General features: G+C 34.2%; 1 protein-coding gene across 2 annotated transcripts in view; it reads right to left on the reverse strand.

The window, feature by feature from the left end:
• The window catches only part of Anxa10 (annexin A10), a 65,132-nt gene extending 40,522 nt beyond the window's left edge, over nt 1-24,610 (reverse strand). For both annotated transcript variants that reach the window (XM_031342917.1, XM_031342916.1), the window contains exon 1: nt 24,426-24,610. In XM_031342917.1, the coding sequence (XP_031198777.1) occupies nt 24,426-24,443 (18 nt within the window). In that variant the 5' untranslated portion in view covers nt 24,444-24,610. The remainder of the gene's footprint in view (nt 1-24,425) is intronic.
• Nucleotides 24,611-24,819: the final 209 nt, after the last annotated feature.

The raw sequence follows: 24,819 nt of genomic DNA on the forward strand, positions 1-24,819 counted from the left end.
TAGCAGAACATTTATGAAAGGTGTTATGAGTCACATGGTTCTGACTTCAGATAGAGCCAGCTAGATTCTGTGCCCTATGCTCACCCTCAACAGGAAGAGCTGTCAATCAGATATTATTAAGAACAAGGGTCAGCTCTCTACATTTGTTGTCAGTGTGCTTGGAACTCTGGAAAATAAAAAATGCTATCTCATAGTGAATGAGCCTAGGAGGATTTAAAAACTCATTCACTGACCTAGTGCTTTGCGGAATATTAGGTGATTCCGCAGCTCTCTAGTACCCATTGTTTGATGGAAGATTAATTAGTTAAAAAGAAAAAGACTGGTTCATAGATTATTGTCAAATGAGTTTGAATCCATTGATACCAAAATACTTAGTAAAGGAATTGGAGTATTCCTTTTTCAGAGTCCCTTGGTCCTGTGAAGGTTCTATGCCCCAGTGTAGGGGAATGCCCGGGCCAGGAAGTGGGAGAGGGTGGGTTGGTGAGCAGGGGGAGGGGGAAGGAACAAGGTTTTTCTTTTTTGTTATTTTTTTTGTTTTGTTTTGTTTTGTTTTTTCGGAGGGGAAACTGGGAAAGGAGATATCATTTGAAATGTAAATAAAGAAAATATCTAATAAAAAAAGAAGAAAATAAAATTAATTACTGATCCAAAAAAAATAAATGCTCCCTTTCCTTCAGTTATATGTACATTTGATTTTAAATGATATTAATAAATGTATAGTTGTGAATTTGAAGTAGACACTTGTATAATGTGTGGAATATTCATATTTTTAAACTTAGAAGTATGTCTATGAGGGTGAAATGTGCTCTGTGCTCTTCGAGCATGCATAGGGACACATATATGTCATTAAAATAAGGGCTGCCAGGTACAGTAGATCACACTTGCCATTTCACCATATTTCAAGCTTCATTTGAGAAGTTGAGATAACAGGAGTATGTGACTTCAAGGCAAGTGTTGTTTACATAGTAATTTCCACATAGCCAGGATTGTAAGGGAAGACTCAAGAAACAAAACACATCCTACCACAAACCCACTCTTCATTTACATTGCCCCAGTGAATTTCCAGATAACCTCCATGGTCTCAAATGTTTTGCACATGAACCTGAATGAACATTCTCTTAGGTCAAGCCCAAGTTATAAAGGCTATTGATTAGGTAAAAACACCCAATTTTAACTTTCATGCCTAACAAAATGTCATATGGTTACATGCCATTAGGATAACAGACACATATTTCTTTCATTTATTAAATTAAACTGAGGTAGCAGATTTTAATGTAAATATTTAGATCTTCATTGTTTTATTTATTTTGTTGTATATGTATGTGTCTCTGCTTTGAATATATATATGTGCAGCTTGTATATACAGGTTAGAGAAGCATACTGGATCTCTAAAAGTTATGATCTGGGAAGTGAATCCAAGACCTCTGCAAGTACAGCAATGCTCTTAATTACTGAATCATCTCTCCAACTTGGACATTTTCTTTTTTTTTATTTTTTATTTTTATTTTTTTCTCAGATATTTTCTTTATTTACATGTCAAATGATATCTCCTTTCCCAGTTTTCCCTCCAAATAAAATAAAATAAAATAAAATAAAACCCTTTTTCCTCCCTCCTCCTGCTCACCAACCCACCCTCTCCTGCTTCCTGGCCCTGGCATTCCCCTACACTGGGCATAGAACCTTCACAGGGCCAAGGGTCTCTCCTCCCATTGATGACCGACTAGGCCATCCTCTGCTACATACACAGCTGGAGCCATGAGTCTCACCATGTGTACTCTTTAGGATGAACAACAAACAACAAACAATATGAACTAACTAGTACCCTCAGCTCCCAGGGACTAAACCACCAACCAAAGACATTTTCGTGTTTCAATCCTAGATTTAAATATTCTAAGTACTAGTCACTTAACTTTAACTGTGAGGTTATAATGTCGTCACTATATTTTATGAAATATATATCTGTATTTCATTCACTGAGGAAAGAATTTTTAACAATATATTGTTTCAGGCAATATTAACTTCTCAACATATTTAGGTGAATGGATATTGATTTATCATAATGCACCCTATGCCCATCTCTATATGTACACCCTCTCTCATTAACATTTATCAGAGTAGTACATTTGATACGTGGATCAATTTGATACATAATAATCTTCAGCCCATATTTTATATTATGGGTCACTTGTGGAGGTGACAAACATATCTGCTGTTATGATATCACACAGTAGCTTCAAGTTTGTAAGAGTCCTCTATAGTTTTTTCTTTTATTAAAATTTTTTGAATAAGTAAGAGGTACCTTCTTTTGTGCTTTGATAGTAATTGGAAGTGAACTCACCACTGGAAAAATTACCATTTAGTATCTTAATAATTTTAAACTTGTTACATGTTACCAGCCCAAACCAACCAAATACAAACCTATTTTGTGATTTTTGGTATTTAAAATTTTTCTTAATCTTTTTTTATACTCCAGATTTTATTCCCCACCTAGTCCACCCTTTGACTGTTCCTGATCTCATATTTCCTCTCTGTCCAACCTCCCCACAGCCACAACGATATCCCTACCCCCTACCTCCCACCCCACCAGACCTCTAAATTCCCTGGGGTCTCCAGTCTCTTGAGGGTTATGTGCATCTTCTCTGACTGAACTCAGACCTGGCTAAGCATTTAAAAAAATCATGAACACTAATACCCAGTGTATTCATTTATATTCAGCAATGTAATGTCTTAGCTGGAACAATATGACAAGTGAAGGCCATAATGGAGAAAAAAAACAAGAAAGGAAGATGTCAAGGTATTTACATTTGCAGATAACATGATTTTATACATTAAACATCGCAAAGACTACACCATCAAACTTCTATAATTGATAAACACACTCAACAAAGGAGCAAGATACAAAGTTGATACACAGAAGTTAGCAGCCTTCCATATATACAATAATAAATACAGCAATAAAGAAATCCATAGAACAATACCAGCTTATTTATTATTCTATTGCTGTGAAGAGATTGTGACCAACACAACATCGAAAAGAAAGAACTTATGGGCTGAAACTGAGAGTTTCAGTGGGTAAGTCTGTGACTATTATAGTGGGGAGCACGGCAGAAAGAAGACAGACATGGCACTGGAGCCATAGCTGAGAAGCTACATTTTGAGTTAACAATTGGCAACAGAGAGAGAGCTAACTGGAAATGGCATGAGGTTTTGAAGTTTCAGTGTCCACAACCAATGACATACAACGAGGGTCACATCTCCTAACCCTTCCCAAATAGGGTTCCACCAACTTGGGATCAAACATTCAAACATAAGATTCTATAAAGGCTATTATGATTCAAACCACCAAAAAATATCATTCTTCACAGTAAAGAAAATAAAAGTATCTTAGGAAATGAAAGACTTGTACAATGAAAATTTTAAGACACTGAAGAGAGAAACTGAGGAAAATACTGAAAGATCAAATGTCCTTCTATGATCATTGATTGGCATGCTTCATGTGTGAAAATGTTCATCCTATAAAAAATCATGTACAGATTGTATGCAATCCCCAGCAAATATCCAATGCAATTATTCACATAAATTGAAAAATATAATCTATGTCAAGACACCTATCATAGGCCAAATAATCTTGAATAACAGAAATAACAATACAACTCATAATAATTAGAACTGCTGGAGGAATCACTCTAGACTTCAAGTCATATTACAGAATGATTTTGATCTTTATTTCTGATGAGAAAATATTGCTGTGAAGGATACTGTATCTGGGAAAAGGAGTTTATGATCAGGCCTGTCACAGAAAATAAGGTGGGCTCTCATCAGAAATTGGAGAGAGATTCTAAAAATCTATGCCCCATATTTATATGATTATATGCTGTGTGTGATAGTGAATCAAGAAAACCTGTATGTAGGTGAAGTTGCCTATAACACTACTTCTCATATAGCAGATTCTGACATACAGCTGTGTGAAGCTGTTATCATGGAGTCTCAAGATTTACAGATTTTTCAGGAGACCATAGTTTTACAAAGCATCCACTCTGTAGCATACGGAGTTCACTATCTTCGAGTACCTAGGTTTGAGGTTTTACAGTATACTTTGTTTTGAAGTAAATTCATCACAGTGAGTATTTTATATGTCTTTAGCTGAAGGCCTAGTAGCTCTTTGGTTAATGAGTGAGCTAAGTTTTAAAAACATTACGAATTTCAAACAATTTCCTGTAGCGTACAAAGCACCATTCTGTATAAAGGAGGAATACTGTTTGGTTGTGGCCCATAACAAAATTTTTGGATAGTAAAATGTAGCTACAGTAAATTTCATGCACATCAACATAATTACTTCAAGAGAATAGGAGAGTGTATAAATGTTTTGTCTTGGACCTCAGAGAGATTTGAACTCAAATTTCTTTTGTGTCTCTAAGCAATTGTATAGGTACAGAAGTATTTAAATTCATTGTATCTCATTTTCAATATGGGTAATATGATTTTAATATTATTGAGTCCCCCAGCGATGAAATATCTTTTGAGCTAGGGCTTGGGGTAGTGTTTAGCATTTTGAAAATGGCAACTATCACAGTAGTCACAGCAATCCATAGAAGAAAGCATACTTATATGTAAGAACAACAAAAGAGCCATGAGCGATATTAATGTCTCCACAGGAAACAATTCAACAAAATTAATCTACTAATAATCAAGCAGACAAACAAGCATTACAAATATGAAATGTGTACAAATGTTAGAATTTCTGTCATCTTTTATTCTTTATTCAAATGTCTTTTCTATTACTTAGTTATTAAAAAGTATCTTATAAAATATACAAGATAGAAAACATGAATAATATTTTTTACTACAGGATATTATTTATTTCTCAAATAAAGAATAACTCATAACTAATACATCTATATGTTAAGAAATCAGATGGAACTCAGAATAGAAGGAACATATCTCCGCACAATAAAAGCAATACATAAAGCAAATCTACATTTAACTTTTGATTAAATTGGAAGAAACTTGAAAGAATTTCACCAAAATCAGGACCAAAACAAGGGTGACAGGGAAGTTGGTACTGAGAATGGTCAGTGTGTGTATCGTTACCATGGAAAGTTTAAGTATGGTGATCAGAACATATTCATGAAAGATTGACTTAGTGTAAGATACTGAATGCTTGGGTCTAAGTATATGTTTTCATATAAAAAATTCACAGGGAAGTCAGTATATAGAAATTTAACATCAAATCAAATTAATAATTAAAATTAAAGAATATATAATACTTTTATTAATTCTTTAGGAATTTCTTACATATGTCTTATTTCTTATTATTTCTATAATTTCTTACATATTTCTTATATATGTCTTAGCTTGAGTTATGTTGCTATAATACAGCAGTGATGAAAACTAACTTGGGGAGGAAAGGGTTTATTTGGCTTAGATCTTACAGTCTGTCATTGAAGAAGCCAATCCAAAAACTCAAGGTGGGAGCTAGAAGCAAACACCATAGAAAATTGGTTATGGACCAGTTCTTTATTCTAGAGTCTAGACCCATTTGCCCAGGACTAAGATTATTCAAAGAGGGCTGGGCTCTCTCACATCAATGATTAATCAAGAAAATGCTCCATAGGCTAATTTGATGAGGCAGTTTCCTACATGAGGTCTCTTCTCCAGGATGAATCAAGTTGCCAAAATTAACCTGCATAAAACATGTTGATAATATACACTGCCCACTCCTCCACCTAATTCCTCACAAATCCTCTTTACTTCCTCAACCCCCAACTTGTTGTCTTTTTTTATTCCCTATTGAGTCTAATTTGTTATGGTCATATACTCTTGGGAGTAGGGCCATATACTGTGGCATGGTCAATCAGGGACTACATCTTTAAAGAAAACTGTCCCTTTCTTTGTCAGAAGTTATCAAATGCCCATGCTTCTCAGTTAGTGGTAAGGATTTGGGACATCTTTCTACTCTATGCCATAATGGAGTATTTAATGCAGTATACTAATGGCTTGATCTTTTGCATTTTCATCCATAAATAGGAACCAGAAGGAACAGGAAGAAGGGATAGACTTCAACCCTCAAACCCTGCACCCAATGATGTTTATATGTTTTTCATTAAGCTCTACCTCCTGAAGATTCCATAATATTCCTAAAGAATGCCACCAACATGAGACCACTGTTCAGGTACATGAGCTAATGGGGGAATAACTCTTACTGAAACCACCAGAGTAGTCCATGGTAATAAGGCTAAGAACACATTGGACTCCTAGTCCTCATAGCTTTGCAATAGTCCTTGATCTGTTTACCATGAAATAGTAACATAGATTGACTAGAAGTTTGATATATATTTCATTAATATCAAGAGTATAATATAAAACTGTGAGCCAATGTGATTTATTTCTGCTAAAAATGAAAAGAACTGAAAGCATATTTATGTATTTAATTATAAATGTGTTTTAAAACTGAGTATTTTAGAAGATACAAAATTATAATTGTCCAATATTCTATGATATGCATTTTAGATTGACTTTAGAAACACTTGAATATATTTAACAAATGAATTGGTCACTTATAATTAGTCAAAGCAAGATTTATCGATATATAGTAAGAAGACTGTTAAACACCATTTTATGTGTGTTAAAGGTATGTTATATGTTAACATATCTGGATGCAATTTTTAATTAAAAAAATGATGATAGGTGCATCATCTCCGAATGAACAGAGACCTGGCAGTCCTCTACTGTATGTGTGTTGGGGGCCTCATATCAGTTGGTGGATGTGGGGTGGGGGATGGGGACATCCACATGGAGGAGGAGGTATGGGATATGGAACAGTCTGAGGGTGAACAGGGAGAGATAAAATATGGAGTGTAAAAAATAAATTAATTAATAAAAAATTGTACTATACAATGTTAAGAAGACTATGAATCCTGAGTATTGGTAGCCTTGCATCCACTATTTTATAAAGCTGTATGTTTTCCTTTTTATTTTTATTTAAATTACCTTTGGATAATTTTTAAAAAATTGGTGATAAATTGCATATTTTTTTATCTTGTAGACTCAAACAACCAAACATCATGAATAATTTGCATTTGTAATTGTATATGAATTTGTCTTCATCTACACTTTCTTGGAAAATCCTTTGCATATTTGAGGCCTGACTCAGTTATTTTATATAAAAAATGGTTCTGATTTTTAAAGTAATCTTCAAATGATAGTGTAAATGTATTTGTTAACTTTTTAGAACATCTGAATGTTATGAATCATAGAATTTTTTCTATAGTATAAAGAAAATATGTGCTAATCAGTATCTTTATATGAAGTTAGTAAACAGTCTCAGACATGAATTATTTAGTAGTTTGTGAACAATGGAAAGTATGGAGAAATTTTTTAGAAATTTCTAATTGTCCTTCTTTATTGTTGTGGTAAAAGTAGAATGATGTAAAAAAACCTCATTTCTGGTACGGAGCCCATAGGAAGCACAATCAGCTAGGAGGGAAACTGCAAATTGGTTTTGCTATGAAGAACCACAGATCTGAAATTTCAGTCGTTGAACTTTATTCATATTTGTCAAGTGGCCACTCAACAATGATTTCCTAGACACTGTTTTGGAATGTATTTTTTGGCACTTGTTCTAAGGGGATTATATTGTTCTCAGATTCAAAACCCAGTTCAAGATCTACCAATTACATGGTGTCATTTTAGATTTTTTTTTTTTTTTTTTTTTTTTTTTTTTTTTTTGGTTTTTTGAGACAGGGTTTCTCTGTGTAGCCCTGGCTGTCCTGGAACTCACTCTGTAGACCAGGCTGGCCTCGAACTCAGAAATCCGCCTGCCTCTGCCTCCCATGTGCTGGGATTAAAGGCGTACGCCACCACCGCCCGGCTAGATTTTATCAAAGAATGCTTTCTACTTGTACTTTTGTTACCTGTGGCTTTCTCTTCTGCATTTCAATACTTTTAAATTGTAACTTCCCAGTGCCACTAAAATGTGTACTCCCTTAATATATACTCCCTTAAATATAATGTGGAATCAAATAATTTTTATATATCAGAATGATGTCCAAATTCCACAAGGACATTAATTTTTTATTGTTGTGTTAAACATCATGACCTAAAGCAAGTTGGAGAGGAAAGGGTTTTATCTCATCTTACAGCTCATAGTCAAGCATGAAGGGGAGACAGGGCAAGACCTCAAGGTCGCAACTGGAGGCAGAAATCAAAGCAAGAGCTTTGAGGAAAACTACTAAGTGGCTTGTTCCTCAGGTTTTTCTCACCCTGATATTTTACACAACACGGGATGACCTACTCAGATGTGGTACCACCCACAATGGACTGAGCGCTCTCATATCAGCCAGTAATCAAGAAAATATCCTACATAGTGTCTGTACACAATCTGATGGAGATATTTCCTCAATTGAAGTGATCTTTTCTCACTCAAGCTTCTGTCAAGTTGATGGGAAAAAAAAACTAACCAGGATGGAGATCTTTAATTTACCCAGTAGTCTTCTCTAAAATTGATCACTCATATGAGCAGCTTATTTTCTAAGTGTTTTCTATTTTCATCTGCATCCCAATGAGCAGTCTTAAGGGGCTTACTCTATTTGTGTTCTTCACATATGAGAAGTCTATGATGCTAAGTTGCTTAAGAGCACACTGATGGTGTGTTATGAAGAAAACCCTCAAATTCAAATTTAACTTCATAGTTAGCTCCATTTTCATTACAGCACTAATTATTGTAGGATGATATATTCTATGGACAAGGGTTTCTCATGTATATAAAAGAAAATATATTTCCATTTCTAAAGGTCTCTACAGAAAAACCACAAAGTTATATAAGTGATATTGATATTATCTGCATGTGTGCATTTCTGTGTATGTGCATGCATCTTTCTCAGTGTTTTGTGTGTGTATGTGTGTGTGTGTGTGTGTATGTATGTATGTATTTATTTATTTATTTATTTATTTATTTATTTATTTATATATGTATGTTAGAGGGAATACTGGAAAAAGGAAAGACAAACAAATGTAATTTTCCAGTGGTTGGGTTCTCAATATTTTAAAATATCTAATATTTCACTTTAAATTATCTGCATAATCCCAATGTGAAGTTATCTGCTGTATTGAATCCCCAGTAGATTGGTTGGCAACATAATTTGTTGATGGCACTTGAATGAATGAAAGTATCAAGCTGCTCCACATCAGAATTACCTGTTATTAAGAGGGCATAGCATGGCCCTTTCCTTTGAAAGAGTCATGCCAATGTTTTAGCTGTGTCTTCTTCTTTTAACTACTTTTCTTTCAACCCAAGAGGTTAAAATCTATATTAAATTCTCTTAATAAACTCCAACTCTTCTTCAAGGGTAAAAAAAAAAAAATCAAACCATGCCTGTGCTGGCTAGATATTCCCTAAACTAATTAATCTCAGGAAAAAAAAATTCAACTTTGAGTGAAAGAAAAATTAACCTTATTTTCTGCATTCTCAAGCATATGAAGATTTTTTAGCAAAGCAGTCACTGAGATATGTTTTTTATGAATCTAATTTCTGAGTAAAAGGGCATTATGACTTCAGTTTATATCTTGCAAAGAAAGTATTTATATTTTATTCAATTCAAATAAAATTTGATAAACAGATGGCTAGTTTATTATTACTGCTACAGCTAGTGATATTGAGGTAGGGCAATCATATATTTTTCAAAATTGATGGAGAACTATTTATAGATAAGGTCCAATTACTAAATTAGTGAATATAAATTCTTTCTAATTTAGCAGTTAGATGTTCAGGAATTTAAGAGAGACAGAGAAGAATCTGATCTCATTTACACAGCCTCTTAAAAATTAACATGCAAAATATCTTAGCTAATTTATAGGAAACAATTTTCAGGAAGACGTAATTGCAAATAACTTTACCTCAATAGAAGGGTACTAAACTCAAACTAATTATAGTAAAATAGAAAACTTCAAATGCTGCTTACTTTTAAAAGCATATGATATCTACTTTCTAATGCCTGGAACCTGTGAATATTACCTTCACAGCAAATCGACTTTTTAAGTACTATAAAATTAAATGTCACAAGGTTGAACAGTTGCTTTCCGATTGTCTGAATAAATCATAAGTATGACTGGCTTCATAAGATGGAGTCCAGGGGAGATTTGACTGTTAAAAATGGAGGGGAGTCAACGGGATAATAGAAGCAAGAATTTTTTCTGCTAACTTTGAATATGCATGGAGGAAACATGACCCAGGAATATGTGTTCTTTAGAAGCTGGTAAAGGCAAAAAATCTCTTTCTTAGAGTCTCCAGCAGAAACTAGTTTTGCTGATACCTTAAGTTCAGGCTAATGGAATTATCTGTAGATTCTTAGAACCCTGAAACTTGAGGAGCATGAAACTATGTGTGTCTGAGCTGTGGAGTGTGTCCTCTATGGTTTGCTACAGGAGTCTAGGAAACTAAATCATTTGCTTGAAATCCTTGTCTCTGAAACCCTAAACTCCCACTTCACAAGTTTACCTAACCCCAAGTAGATTTCTTGCATTCACAACAAATATCTGCATACTGGAAATGACAGAGACACGAAAAGAAAGTAAGGATATAAATCTTCAGATAATTAAAAGATCATATCATTAAGAATGTAGTGTAATAATTTCATATTGGTGAATATTAATAAAAAGATTAAAGTTAATGCTTATGTCATTACATTTAGACACATTTAGGTCACTTACTAAGGAAATAAATTGGCATCAAATTTTATTTAATATTAAATGTGAATATACACTTGATCCCTTATAGAACTCTAAGGAAAAGGTTTAGCACTCAAAAGTCTTAAATCCAGCAAAATGACAACTTAAAAGAAAGGGAAAGGAAAATACTAATTGACCATTATTTTATGACTAATACTCAGGAGTGATTTTAACCAATGAAAGTAGAATCAATGGACAGAAGTAGATGGGAGATACACTTCAATATTATTAATATTGATGTTTAAAATCAATGCAAATTAATAGCCAGCAATAACTGAATTTTTACTACATAACAAGCCTCATGATAAAGAATAACATTTTTAAAACATTAGAAAATGAATAAATATTTAATATAACCAAGTTTGTAATGATGAAATCTCTGGAAAACAAAAATAATTTATTTTCTCAGTACAACGAATTGTTGAGAATTTTAATCAAAGACACTAGAAGACATAGTGTATCAGATACTTTTTCATGCTTTTCATATCTTTGAACATAGTCAATGGAATTTGTTTCCTAGTTGAATAACTTCTTATTTAATAATCTACTCTTTCTTACAACTTATAAAATCATTTCTGATGTTGTTATTTTCTTATCTTTGAAAACAAATACTGTACAACAGTTTTACACATGCTTCTCAAACTTTATTATGAGTGGTATAATAAATCCTATCAACGAGAGAGTATAAAGTAAGGTGAGTGTTCCCATTGCAAAGGTTTATATATGCAAAAATAACAATTCAAAATTTATGAATAGCCATTGGTATAATAATTTTAGCACAAAACAAGAGAGTGATGGCTTTAAGCCCAGGGTTTTACAGTGTATTGTACTTGTATTTTGTTTATGATATTTTAATATTAAAAAGAAATTGTATTAAATTCCTAATGAAGACATTTTTGCTTTGATTCCAGTCTGTGAAGACTGGTAGTGTAGACAAAGCAACGAAGATAAGTACTTTGATATTCTACCTCTAGGTGTGTTGGTTGTAGGGGTTATGTATAGGTATCTTTTTTTTTTAAATAAAGGCAAGGGAATTTGTGTTTCGTTCAAGTTTACTGAGAGTTTTGAACATCAGTAGTGCTAAGTTTATCAAATTCTATTTTTGCATTTGATTTTGAAGACTACAAGACCTTCTTGTTTTAATTTACTAAGAAGATGTGATATATTCACTGGTGTCTCACTGTTGATACTACCATTCTCTATTAAGATAACTCCTCTCAATTTTCCCTTTTAGATTCTTTTTTATATATTACCACATTTGTATATTTTTTAGATTGTATATATTTTCAGCTGTATCTATAAAGATTCGTGCTCTTCAATTTTCTTTTCTTGTAATGTTAACTTACTTTCTGCTTAAGTGTAGTCCAGTGCCAAAAGATGAGTAAGAAAGCCTGCTGTCTCCTAAATACAAGATAATTGCTGAGTCCTGCATAGCAACATGGAAGGGACAGTGTGATGTGGTTTTCCACCTCTGCTACAAAGCCAGCAGTGTGTGGGCCTCCATACATGTTGATAGTTGGTGCACATGAAGCTTGTTTGTATTAATTTTTTTTTTTTAACTTCATAGTCCTCTCTGGGGAAATAGTCTTGACAGGCTGGAGAATTTTAGAATTTTAAGTAAGAGCATTTAATAGAAATGTATAATGCATAACCTTTACCTAAAAGGGCATGGGAAACCTCTGTAACGAGCCAAGAATGTAGGCCTGCTAGTTCAAGAAACCAGTCCCTCCACAAAGGCAGACATCAAGGTGTTTCTAGGGAGTGGTCAATCACAAAGTAAGTGATAATGACAATGATAAAGCCATATTCTTGAAAATAATGAGTATGCAGGATGTTTTCCTTGTGACCCTGACCCTGACTAAAGCATGGATTGGGTCCCTCCGAAATTTTCCACTGGTTTTTGCTATGTTTCCTTGGTAACCCCTGCACCCCCACGTAGTTTGTGGTTTTTCCCTTTAAATATCCCTTACTCCTTGTGGTCTGGGTCGAACTCCACTGACCTGCTAGGCTACGTGTTCGACTCCGGATCTGGCCTGAATAAACCTCGTGTGATTGTAGCAAGATCGGTCTCTCGTGAGTTATTGAGTGGTCATGTCATCCCGAGACTTGAGTGAGGGTCTCCCAAGCTCTGGGGGTCTTTCAGTCTCCCTGCTGAGGTTAATGACTCCATGATAATTAGAAGCAGCATGAGTCTGGGAGGTAAGGGTGTCTTTAATGTCTCAGCCAAATGTTAAAGGCTGAAACGTTCAAGACCACCCTTAAGGCTGTGGGAGAGAACTCTGAAAACATGAGTTCAAGAATACATAATTTCTCAACTGTGCAAAATATGAATTGCATAAGGAGCTTCATGTACCTAAACAAACAAAGGCAGCTGCACTAATAATGCAGCTTGTCAGGAAGACACTAAGGAAGGAGATAGATTTCAGGAGTCATGGTTGAAGGGCAAGATTCTACCCAGTTAAGTTTATTGTGCTTACAATTCCTTAGTTCAAGGTCAGCCTGGGACAGAGGGAGTTTACCTCCAGGCCCAGGCCCAGGAAAGGTAGGAATGGTAATTTCAGGATGCAATCTCACCCAGCTAAAATTACTGTTTGTGCTCACAAATGCAGGCAGATCTCTGGATTCATTTGCAGTGTTAAAAAGAAATGTGCTCCTTGTCTCTTTCTAAAAATCAAGGGGCTTAGGTCGAGGAAATGATTGAATTGATATGTAAATAAAAAACCTGGGCTTGGCTTGCTAGAGAGATAACAACCCAGAGAAAGAGCTGCTTGGGGAGCTAACATAGCTCTTTAGATTTTTCCTGGCTTTCTCATTTTGATCTGAAAATCCAATAATTACTTTCAGAATTTTTTTTTTTTTAAATAGGATTTCTGACTTGGCCTGAAAATCTAGGAATTTTCTTTTAAACATATTTTCTGACTTTGATCAGAAAACCCATGAGCTATCCAAAGAGCTTTTAGAATTTTTTCTATTATGAGAGAGCAGTCTCTAGAAGAGAATTCTTTCTGGCAGAAAGCTGTCTCTAGCACAGACCTGTCTCAAGCAGAGATCTAGCTGGAAATCTGTCTCAAGCAGACTCAGGCTGTCAGCTTGTACCCACGATTTGACTTGGAGTAATTTCATTTGCTGTTCTCAAATTCCTTAGGACCTATTTCCAAGCCAAGGCTGGTTGTTGACAGATAATCTGAACAGCCTAATAGTTCCAAGGAAATGAAACTACTAGCTGAAAATCTTTCATCAAGGGAAATGCCAGGCCTGTACTGTTTCATTCAAGGTTTCTTTTGCAACAAAAAAATAATACCACTACTGTGGACTTTCTTCTACAAAACATAATGGAGGACACTTTCCCATGTGTTCTAGTCAATTTTTGGAAAATGGTATTTTTGACTTGAGGTGGTAAACCAAGAATAAAAATTTGTTTCTAAGCAAATAGCATAATAATATTTAAGCTTAACCTAAACCTAGGTAGAGAAAATACTCAAATTGACTTAAAATACTGATACTTTTTTTTTTTCTGGACTGAGAAAGAAGTTAAAAATAGGAGGAATAAAATAGTGACATTGATTATGTCAAAGGTAATAGAATGAAGATATATGATGAGTGAGTAGATAGAGAATGGTCTTTAGCCAGGCAGATACATACAGGTATGCATACATGGCTCCTCTGATCACAGTGAAATGCCTTTTAAGTCTGTGTGATCCAGCTGGAATATAGACATGCCCTTAGTACAGCCCTTTAATCTACCTGGCTTGAGTCCTTTGGTACATACCTTTAATCCCAAAGAGTGACTTCTGAGGGACAGACAAAGTGATGAATCAGAGAAAGATTTGACAGAATAAGTCAGAGATAGAATATATTTAACTCTCAGGAGAAAAGCTATTTCAGAGCAGCGTAGGGAGAAAGAGTCAGTCTGTTCTGTTCACCAGTGAGATCAGTGCAGTGGAGTTGAGACAGCTGGGAATCAGTGCAGTGAGTACAGTGCAGTGCAGGGCAATGCAGTATAGTTGAGTTGCATTCTTTTGTGCATTGATGATGTTTAGTGCAAATCAGCAGAGGCAGTTTAAACCACAACCTAAGAAGGAGCTAGAAGATTAGAACAGATTGCCACATTTAGGTTGAGGCTAAGCAGAGTAATTCAGTAAGAAACAGAGAAAAGCCAGGTTGAACCAGTCAGTTTGGAAAGGAGTTTGAGCAAGGACAGAAAAATTGAACCAGCCAGCCAGAGTTCACAAAGAACTAGAAAAGGGTGAATGTATTTAGCAGTTAGGCTCTGAGATGACAGTGACATCAGGCAAATAAAAGTTACATTAACATGCAGGCATATATATATTTGTGTTCATGCATAGAAATGAATATAATTATATGTAGACAAATGGGTACATAATTTGTTGCCTTGTCCACTAATAGATTATAACAACAGTTACTCCAGTAAACACATTTAATATTCAGATTTTCAGATATCAGAGTTAAGTTCAACAAATCAGAAAAATTTGGGAAAGCAGTGAATTCTATGTCAAATACAGAAGAAATAAAAAAAATGAGATTGTTATATCTTATAGTAGAAGCAACAGAAAGCTCAGAAAATAAAAATAAAAGGTATCTGGTATCAAGGTATCAAGGGCTAGTGCAATGACTCAGAAGATAAAGGCACTTAGTAGTAAGTTTATTGAGCAGAAAAAAGCAGCTTCTGATAGTTGATGTCTTCTTGTTCTCCTGCTCCTCCTCCTCCTCCTCCTTCTCTTCTCCCTCCTTATTCTTCTCTCTCTCCCCCCTCACACACACATATATTCACACTCTCATATACATACATACATCCACATACAAAGTCACATATACACAGTCGCACACATGTATACACGCAACAAATGTAATAAAAAGTAAGAGTTGACTTTATAGTTTTGAATAACTATAGGCAGAATAGTTCGAAGGAAATAGACAAATACTTGTAGGAGTATACATTTAAAGATGGAGATGAATGTCTTTTCATGCTTAATATATTAGTATGTCAATAAAAAGGATTATGCCTATATCTCTTCCTCAGAAAAAGGTTTTCAGTTATTAAAAATTGAAAATATATGAGAATTAGAAAATAAACCTTAATATGGATGCTTAAACTGGCAATATGAAATTTAGAGTGAAAGAAGGCCATTAAATATTCTTAAAGCATTTACTTGCTAATACAAAGAAACATCATCCTATTTTGTGGGACATCTGTACATAGTCATCTTACCAAGTTCACTGCAATTAAGTGATCATATCCAGGACTGATGGGTTGATACTGTGATCCCTCTCATAGCATGCACTGGAAAGAACACAATTCATTCATACTATTCTTTTGAACAAAGCACAAGTAGACTCTAATTAAGAAAAATATCTGAGAATTCTGAGTTAAAAGACATTTTATTCATAATTCTTTAAAAGAGTCAAAGTCAGAAAATTGAAGGAAAAACTAAGGATTTATCAGAGATTGTTAGAGATAAAAGATATAATAAGATGCAATATGTTTGAATAATTGTTCACACAGTACAGAAAACTTGGTGGTTTAGATACTATTACTCAGTTTGTTATAATATTCTAGTTTTGATGACTTCATTAAATATAAATTGAGCTGGAGAACGGACAATTGGTAGTCTAAATCACTAAAAAGTTATATTTATTAATTGTGTGTGTATATGTATGAGTTTTTCACGTACATGTATGTCTATATAGTATGTACATACCCAGTGCCCAGGGAAGTAAAAAGATGGTGTCAAGCCCCCTGAAACTGGAGTTACAGATGGTTGTCAAAGACCCTGGAGCTCGGGAGACTCTCACTCAAGTCTCGGGGTGACATGACCATCCAATAACTCACAAGAGATCGATCTTGCTGCAAGTGCATGAGGTTTATTTGGGATAGGCTGGTACCGGGGTTGATCTCATAACCTTGCAGACCAGAGGAGTTTGACCCAAAGTACAAGGAGTAAGGGGTATTTAAAGGGAAAAGTCACAAACCAGGGGGAGTAAGGGGGAATTTTAACCCAAGGTATTCAGTCAGTTAGGGAGGGGAACATATTCATTCTAGGAATGTAATCTTCGTCTACCGGTTGGCAGGGTGGAGAGCCTTGTAAACCATTAGACCTTCATTCCTACTTCCACCCTCATTGTGGATCAGTCTGGAGGGACAGGTCTTGGGAACCAGAGCCCTGAGGCTTTGAGTTAGCCAGGTTCCTGGAACTAGCTAGTCTATATTCTTGGCTGGTTACAGTGGTTTTCTATGCCCTTTTAGGTAAAGGTTATACATTATACAGTTCTACTGATACATTTCTATTAAATGCTCTTATTTTAAAGTTCTAAAATTCTCCAGCATTTCAGTTGTGGGCTGACATGTGAGTGCTAGGAACCAAACATTGGTCCTCTACAAGAACAAATGCCTTCAACAACTGAGCCCTCTCTCCAGTGTTAAATTATTTGTATGACTTCTGTATGAATTTAAATGTTTCTCAAAACAAAGTGCCTTGGTTTTAGGTTCAAGTCTATTTTCATAAATCCATAAATGGGATTCTATTGGCCATGTATTAGTACATTGCTCTGAATTTAGTTTCTAACCGTAATGTGTCAATGATGCTGGAGGAGTCTCAGCTTGAAACATGGGAATAAGAATGAGGGTCGTAGGGAGGAGATAGGTCATAGCTGCATTTAAATGGGGGAAACACACCAGAATACAGATAAACTAGAATTACCTTGAGTGGAGAACTTCCAGAGGGAGCAAAGTTGTGAGTTGAAAGGTGACATACTACTATAGCTATAACTATCTGAAATATCCCACCTCTTATGTTGCCAGAGAGAAGGGGCAGATAATTTCACATATTCAATACTCTGTAATGAATCTCTTTTCATTTCAGGCAGAGGTATGAATTATATGTAGAATTAAATGGACTGAGGGAAGAGGAGGCTACATGGCCAGAGAAACTAAAGTTTATAAAAGTTATCCAGTCTACATGTTTCTTTGGGCTGCTGGGCAGCATGATAGGGGAGCCACTCAATAAAAATTTGACTAAGGCTGTAGAAGTTAGTTAGATGCCTTCAATTATAATGTATCATTCCACCAGTCTGAAAAGTTTCCTCCACCCACTTAGTTCTTTCAAATAACAAAGTTTAAATGACATGAGTTTTTCTATGAATATTTTCTCAACAATGAAATACAATTATTAAAGAAAATATAGGCTAGGAAGATAAATCTTTGTGTAAAATATTTGCAATTGCAAGTTTGAGAGTACCTGAGTTCTTTTCCTAGCTCCTACCTGAAGTTTCAGGGATGGTCAGTGACTTGAATTAATAGTCCCAGGCATATGGTTGGAGTTTGGGGGGGTGTGGGTAGAAGGGGTTGGCCATCTAGCCCAACCTACTAGGTGAGCTCCAGGCCAGTGAAAGATCCTGTCTCACAAAACAAGATAAATGGCACCTGAAGAATAATAGCAGAGGTTGGTCTGTGGTCCGCCCCCCCCCAACACACACACACACACACACACACACACACACACACACACATACACACTATATATATGTGTGTTTGTATATATGTGTGTATACGTGCACACATACATGGACAAAGAAAGAAGGAAAACAAAATGAGTCATAAATTTGTATTCTTGTATCTGTTATGAGAAAGGAAAGGTGTGCAATACCTAAGAAGGGACAAACCTTACCTTTTTATTACTGACATAATATTCTATATGTAATCCTGCCCACTAACCTCTGAATTTGTAAATCACTGAATAGCACAAAGAAAGATCTGATGTACTGAATAGCATGAAGAAAGATCTGAAGATCCATGAATACTAATCCTAGCATTTGTAATATATGGGAAGAAAGAGAGTCAGTGCTGTAAGGGAATAGAATAGTGAGGAAGGAGCTCTACTGATTAGCTGAGAAAGACTCAGTTGTGACTTTTGTTATACATGCACAACATCCCCATATCCACAGCCCTAGTTCCCTTATCATTCGAGGTTCTTGAATATGACTATTGCAGTCACTGTGAATATTTGCTTTTCTATATTCCAGTTGCATACTTGATTAAACATCCAGAAGTCTGCACAATAACAAATGAAAGATACACAGAAGGAGCCCATGCCCCCATGTACTAGTGCCTCTGTTTCTCAGAACCACTGTCAGTTTTTTTCTTAACCCTTTAAAATAGTGAGATTCTGAGACTGGCCACAGAATGAATGCCTGGGAGGGGATATACACATATTTTCAATATCTCCGAGGAATTGAACACTGATTTGAGAAGATTGCTATTGAAATGATGGCAGTAAGAAAAAGAATGACCCAGTTTTAAGAGACAATATGATTTGCTTATTTATTCCAAACACTAGCAACACACAGATCACATCAATGAGTCTGCTGGAGTTAAAGTGCTTTCCCTTTTCAAAATCTGCAAAGTCTAACTATGGATCTCTCTTTCTACTTCTTTGAAACAAAATAGTTCCAATGTTCGATTATGAATCAGAATGATAAACATACTGAGGTATCATGTTACTTTTTTTAATAGATTGCCTCAACATAAAGATGAAAAAGAGATCTGAAGCAGCTTGTGAATGAAACTGATTCTTACTTGATTTATAACAGCCATACAATAAGCACACAATAGTGTGTACAAATTAGTTTTATGTTTTGTACATGGTACTTGTGAAAGTCTAATTATTTTCTATTTCCTGCTGGCATAATTAACTAGAATGTCTGAAAGACTTGTTTGATGCCACAACAGAAAGGATGTATGTAGATAAATAAATAAGTAAATACATACAGACATACATAATACATGCATGAACACATATTCATAGATGCATACTTACATACAAATAGATAAAAGAATTCTATAACACATAGGAGAATATATGAGTGGTGATCCATGTGACATTGGACCAAGAAAATGAGCCCTAGAATTTTCCAGCTTTTATTCTTCTTTAGATAAGAAATGCATATTTACAAACTGTAAAGTAATGTTTGTGAATTACTGAAGAAAACTGACTAAATGACTTTGAGATTGACACCATGGACTCCAAAGTAGTTTTAAAATTCCTGTAATTTTTTTTCTTTTTGGTGAGTCAGCCTGAGCTTACTCCTGATTGTAAGGGACTTCTGCTGATAAACAAATTCTATAGTACTTAGAAAGTTAAGTGTTGGTCTGTGAGACTATGCTACAAGATGAAAAGAAAATCCCTGAGCAATGTCCTATAACAGATTCTTCCTGCTCTTACCTCCTCACCCAATTACAGAAATGCATGACTCATTAAAGTAACTGTGACTCTTATTAGCCAAACACAATTCCTCAAGACTTTTATCTTACAACTTAATAGTATTTTAAAAGTTCATAATATGTGACAACCAAATGATTTCTTTCCTGTACTGTTTGTTCAGGGTTGATTAATTAGGAAGAACAAAATTGCAGTGCAGTTATGCATATTTTCTTTATTCAGATTGAGAACTAAAACTGACATTTAAATGAACAAACTATATTAATGCTAATAGTTGAGGTATAAATTCAAAATAAGTTTCTGTTCCATCATGATTGCCTATACTTTTAACCCCAGGTCTTGGATATCAGAGCTGGAGAAATGTCTGAGTTTGAGACCCACCTGAGTTACATAGTGAGTTTCAGGACAGTAACGATGGCCTAGTGAAACTCTACCTCAAAAACAAAAACAAAAACTAAACAACAAAAAACCCAAACTTCAACATTCTGAAACAAAAGAATGATGTATCTGGTTTATATTTTAATTGAACTTGATTCAGAATATTCTGTCTATGACATATCACCTTTCTAATAGACAAGAATAAAGATTGATTTACTTGAAAAAAAAAAGTAATTTGCTTTGGGGATGTTTTCTGTACTACCTGTACTCCTTAAGCTATATATATTAACTACTTCTAAAAAGAGAGTTAAAAAAGAGATAGTAGTAGGTATTATTTTGAGACAGTGTCTTAGGTAGCCCAGGCTGGCAGAGTATCATTATGCTGTACAGGATTATCTTGAACTCTTGCTTCTCTAAGTCCTGAGATTGCAGACCTGCAACATTACCCCAATCTCACATTCTCTAAAAGTTAGAGAAATGGTGAGTAGACTCAAAGGAAAAAAAAGTCCTGAAGAGCATGGATCCTAACATGATATATGATAAGTTTCTGCCTGAATGCTTAGTTACCATTCTTATGCTTGCCTAGCCCTTACCCTAAAAGCAAATCAATAGTTGATAAAACAAGCATTTTTCCTTCAAAAGTATAACAGTGTGCCTACATTTTACTCCAGAGAAAATGTTCTTGCACTTAGTTTTTTCATTCCAACATTTATTAATGCCACCAAGACTTCAGTAAAGGTTGAAGCCATACCCAGCATAGCTCCCAACTTTTGTTGAATCATATGTGTAAAGTTCACACAATGTAGTCTTGTGATAGTGAAAAGCAATCTGAAATATGAATAACCTTTTAATAATATTTGCTCAGTAAGTCATATTACAGATAAACAGACCAACTTAGGGACTGGAAGGGAAGTTTCTCTCAGAAATAACCTTTCTACTTCTGCTTTGAAAATAATCTTGCCATATGAACAACCTCAACTTTCACTTGATTTCATCCCAGTCTGTTGTTACTTCCAGATTATGCATCTTGATGTTTTTCCTAGTTTATGGGATTTGTAGCCAAAATGAATATGCTTATTCCATTCTCATTGTGCTCAATTATTTAGCATTTCATTGTCCATAGGAACACTGCCTCTTGAAACATATTTAGAAGTAAGAGGCATCTTTATAAAAATATTTCTGTTATGTTTTCTATTTCTTAATTGGATTCACAAGGAATCTTTTCTTTGTCTGATAATATTTGCATATGTAATTTCAGCTATTCAGGAGACTGAGGAGGCCTATTCAGTAGGCTGAGATCTGTTCAAGAATGCCACAACTTTTGAGGCCAGACTGGAAAATTTAGTGAGACCCTCTCTTGGGATAAAATACAGTAAAAGCTGAGGATGTAGTTTAGTTGTCCTGGGTTTATTTCCTGTTACCATAGAATACTAATAGGTAAATCAATCAACCTATAGAACAATTAGACTATTTTTCCCTACATAAAGCTGGAAATTCCTTAGAATAATCATATTGGTTTCTCTTTTTTCTCTTTCTCTCTTTCTGCCTTTCTCCTGTCTTTCCTATCTTACATAAATTATTTTGTGTTAGACATGATCCCGTGTCTGCAACTTTCTGACTTTTAAGTAATTAATGTTGCTGAGTTTTTGTATTTTAAGCTTGGATATAAGGGGGCTAGCTTTTTCAAAATTAAGGAAGTCTAAAATATTATCTCTGAAATCACCGAGCAGAATGTTTCATAAGAGCTAGAATAAATTTATAAATATTACCTGATTAATTTTTATTCTCATGAAATATTTAAGTGAGGATACTAACTTAGATAAAGTTATAATTGTAAGTTTCTTTAGTAGGCACTCAAAAATTGGAATAATTTCTCAATTTCCTGCATATTATATCATGTTAATTTAGATATTGGACATGTGCAAGTATGAATGTGTTCTATTGTTTTTAATATTGCAATAATTAATGCTTTTCAGTCAGCCAATAAATGTGGTAGAAATATGTAAAAGTTTCAAGATGAATAGAAAAGTAACAGAATTGAAATAAACTTATCATCATATCAATGGATCTATAAATAAAGTCTTATGCTAACAAAGCACCTGGGACTGGTTGAAGACAGGATAAGACAAAATTAGCAAACATTTCCCTAGAATAATCAGCATAATTCATTCTAAAGAGACCATTTTAGTTTAAAGAGCTTGAATTCTGTGGATATTGGAATGCCTGGGTTGCAATCCTGTTTTGAGCGAGATTTTTTTAATAGTATTCAATATGATATCCTTTATTCCTCCTGAAACATGGCATATCTAATTAAGTCAAATAATTTCAGGTTCTGAGTAGCCAATTTAATCTTATCTTCAACAGATGCCTTACATATAAGCACATAAATAAAACACATTAGTGATGTCAAAGGTAAGCCTAGCGTCTGATCATGTGAAACATTCGTGAACTACATTAGTCACTAAGACTTACCTAACGCTGGATTTACAGAAATAATTGAAAAAATTACACATTGGTATTCATAGCTAGTTTTTTATGTTACTACTTCTTGGTTGATGTATGTTTGACAGTGCTGTACTATTCTGTAGATATCAAAAATGTTATTTGTGCATACCAAACATATGTTTAAATATCAAGATTATAAACCAGAACTGCTAAGTAGAAGGTTTAGTAGTCTACTTTCAATTGATCAGTCAATAGTCAACCTAGTCAGTTATTATCTCTATTAGAAAATAGGAACTCTCTTGATGGAGAACTTGTTTCCTGTTTGAAGACATCCCATGCAAAATGGAGACTGAATGATGAAATTGCCCTTAAATATTGCCTTAACATCAAATCCTAGATACTTGGTCCAAATATCGTAAGAATGGAAATTTGTTCATACTATAATGACATTGATGATGTAAGACTTAAACTCATATTATTCTCCATTCATATTGTGATTGTTATAAAAGTTTATAACACTCCTCTACAATACAGTTAATCAAAATCTTTAAATAAGGTGTAGTTGAGGTTAAATGTACCTCTTTAATTTTCATATTTTATTGGTTATACAAGTAAAGCAAATTGTATATCTTAAAACTTTTATGTAATGATACCTTTTAATCTCTAGTTTAGAACAAATATCATAAAAGTTTATTTAAAAACATTTGTTAACATGGTATAAGTAATAGTATAAGACTGATACAAGATATAACATTATATACTTTATCATAATTTTACTTAAATCAAAAAGGTAGAAACTAAAGATTTTCATAAATTGATTCATTATGTTTTGGTGTTGAGCTATAGAACACTTTTAATTTCTCCATAGTCAAGTATAACTATGATATAATTAATGAAGATAATGACAGCTTTTGACTGTATATGAGATTTTAAAGTTACAGATGTAAACTGCCAAACCAATAATGATAGAAAGTGGTCACATTTGAAGGGCTTATTCAGTTCTTGTCTTGAAAAACAAAATAGATAAACAAAATTTCTAGGAATGAATGCTGTGCATATAAGTAAAGAAAATAATTTTCTGCTGAATTCATGAATCTCTGGCATAAAACTTTTCTAGAGAATAGTTTTAGTATAGATTTAAGACAGTCCTCATCAGTATAGATATGTAATAAAACTACCATATGAAATGGATACTTATTAATCTGTGCATACACAGATGACTCTCTGTTGATTCTTCCAAAGATAATGGCCTAGCAGAGGGTTTGTACTGAAATAATTTATATAAGGAAAAATGGACCTAAGTTAAAATGACAGTAAGTTTAACAGATACTCATTCAAAATGAAGAGTTGCATTCAGCATTATTTTAATTTCCTATATTAAGAAATAAACATGAAAATTAATTTTTAGTATAACCAGTCATGATTATGAGTCAGACTACTTATTAAAGTAGAGGCAATTTAATTATAATAGAATAATATATAAGGCTTAATAATATTAACTCTATTTAATAGTTATATTGGACAATAACTAATTAAAATTTTAATGAAGACAAATTAAAACTAATATTTCCCCTTCAAAATGCCAAGTAACTTAATTCTTAAAAGACTAAAAAGTTTTGTAGAAATAACTAATGTACTCACGTATTCCCCGCAAAACATTTTGAAGAGAGGAAGTAACCAAGGTAGATCTCAAGGATTCCAGGAAAGGTCCCGCTTCATGGAGTTGTTCCCTCTGAGACCAGAATGCCTGAGGTTCACTGTAGTTCCAGATTTAAATATATCTGCCTGACCAAATATCTCAGGCAAGAAAGTACAGAGGCAAATCAGGAACAGCATGACTCAAGACACAGTATTTATACTTGGCTATCAATCATATGTAAATAGATAGAATTATTACACAAAGTAAATAGAACCACTAGCCCAAGCCCCTGCCTATGCATTGACTTAAGGAAATACATTAGCCAAATAATGAAGAAGTGTAACCTTTTATAAAAGCTGATGACTCATGGAAAGGTAAGCCGATTAGGCACTGAGT

Source organism: Mastomys coucha, unplaced genomic scaffold (genome assembly GCF_008632895.1).
Source record: "Mastomys coucha isolate ucsf_1 unplaced genomic scaffold, UCSF_Mcou_1 pScaffold22, whole genome shotgun sequence".
Lineage (NCBI taxonomy): Eukaryota > Metazoa > Chordata > Mammalia > Rodentia > Muridae > Mastomys > Mastomys coucha.